The sequence below is a fragment of the Fibroporia radiculosa genome, assembly GCF_000313525.1.
Source record: "Fibroporia radiculosa TFFH 294 genomic supercontigs, scaffold7025, whole genome shotgun sequence".
Classification (NCBI taxonomy): domain Eukaryota; kingdom Fungi; phylum Basidiomycota; class Agaricomycetes; order Polyporales; family Fibroporiaceae; genus Fibroporia; species Fibroporia radiculosa.
Genome location: NW_012133776.1, coordinates 14,084 through 15,999, shown reverse-complemented (window position 1 = coordinate 15,999; position 1,916 = coordinate 14,084). Strand labels below are relative to the sequence as shown.

At 46.0% G+C, this 1,916-nt stretch overlaps 1 protein-coding gene across 1 annotated transcript; it reads left to right on the top strand.

The window, feature by feature from the left end:
* Window positions 1–1,599: 1,599 nt before the first annotated feature.
* FIBRA_09037 (uncharacterized protein) lies at window positions 1,600–1,859 on the top strand (the record flags this gene model as incomplete). The annotated part of the gene is made up of 2 exons (XM_012330636.1): window positions 1,600–1,755; window positions 1,812–1,859. The coding sequence occupies 2 exons, from the start codon at window positions 1,600–1,602 to the stop codon at window positions 1,857–1,859; spliced, it is 204 nt and encodes a 67-aa protein (XP_012186026.1).
* Between the last annotated feature and the right edge of the window lie 57 nt (window positions 1,860–1,916).

Genomic DNA, 1,916 nt, shown 5'->3' with positions numbered 1-1,916 from the left:
CTCAGTTGTCTATTCAAGTCTCAGTCTTAGTCTGAAGCTCTGCTTCAACCTGTATACGCTCTCAAACCACTATCAAATATAGTGGCTCAGTTTACAAGTCTAGTATCAGTGTAGGACAATAGCATGTATAAGCCCTCGTACCAGTTAACAGTTGAACTCCTGATCCTCAGTCATTAGGTCCCTTAACAGCCATGTGGTGATCTGTGGACTTCTAAATCCATTTGGCTGAAAAACATTAAGATTCTGAGACAGCTTAGAGCATCAAATTTCTCTATTTGCCATTCAAGGGACCAATTCTGCTTGAAGTCTACAGTCTTTCCCATCAGCAGAAGGTGATATGCATATTCACTCTTGCAGATTAAACTGTAAGTTGAACACTCTATTCTGAGCCTGTCATACTGTTGACATATCTATATTGCAGAGTCACTGGATTCCTAGATGCTGTTGATCTCCTGAGCTCAGGCATAAAGCCACCTTAGTGTCTCAATGTGATATGTGCATGGTATGCTGAACTACAGGCATTCATGATGCCACTGTTGTGGCATTACATGAATTACCTCCAACAGTCAATTCTGTGCTGACTGAACCTGTGAATCAAATCAGTGAGCAATCCAGTCAGTACAGCAATCAGGAATCATGACACCATGTGTTGCAACTGGACCAGGATATATGAGGAGGTACAGAAGAATCATGAGCAACATGTGGCTAGGACAAGGTTGGCGGCTGGCCAGAAATGAGAGGCCTAGTGGTGCGTCGAGCGTTCCCTCTTGGAGTCAAGGTATACAATATTATTTCGGCCATTTGACTCCCCTCACCTTACGAATTATTATGGTCATTCGAGCACCGTAGCAACTATCTCGTTGTGGTCTATTTACGTGATATTCTTCCACGATAGCCGCATTCGCACGGTCACACACTCAAGGTCGGATCTATGATCAGCTGGACGCAGCGGTTCACGTATAGAAGACGCGTACGAATGATTAAGAACCACGTTCACTGCCACATTGTTGATTCAAGGTCCATCCGGTGGGTGCGAGGTCTGCGTGATGATGGGCATCATCGAACATCAGATGTAAGAATATAATGGGATTCAACAGGTATCTCGGACGTCGGAGATACTACGTTCAATGCGATGTTGAGTCCTGCGCGAGATACATCAATTGTTGTCATGGTCGATATGAGGCTGGTTTCTTTTAAGATACTCGCGTAGCAAACCAGAAACTTACCGAGACATCCTTGATTGGCAGACGCCAAGCGCACTTGCCGAATTGACATCATTGATTTGTTGATTTGAACACAATTTGTCGACGCTCCTGACATCGCCCATGTGAATGTGCTGTACAATATGAAGCGAATAGAAGGCCCATGTCAATGTCATCGTCTGGTTGCAGCTGGCTGTACAGTTGACGACATAAACTTTCCATTCGTGTCTTCTCGACACTGCCTGTTGAATGCCGTCTGAGATAGAGTCCACGGCCGAGTTACCATTCTCCCCAGTCTCTCGTGAAACACATTCAAACACCAAGCCACTCAGCGAATCTTCACAATCCAGCTTTATAGGCATGACCGAAAGCATGAAAAATATTGCCTTCATCTACAATGGCGAGACTTGCCTCGGTACAAGGGCTTTGGCGACCTCTTGCAGGCGTTCGCCCTCTTGTCGCGCTCTACGAAGGAACCAGATTGTCCCACCATTACACGCTTTCCCATGCCACTCTCGCCACATCTGCCGAAGAAAATCCATCTCCCGAGAGGGTCATTGCGCATATAAAACATAGAACACGGATGTTTTGCACACCAACTCTGGATAGAGAGTATGCTCCGTGTCCACTTCCCTCGTTCTGGAACGACAAACGTGATAGGATGCCGCACGACTCACCGCATGCTGAACTTTCTGAATGTTTACTTGGAGGCAT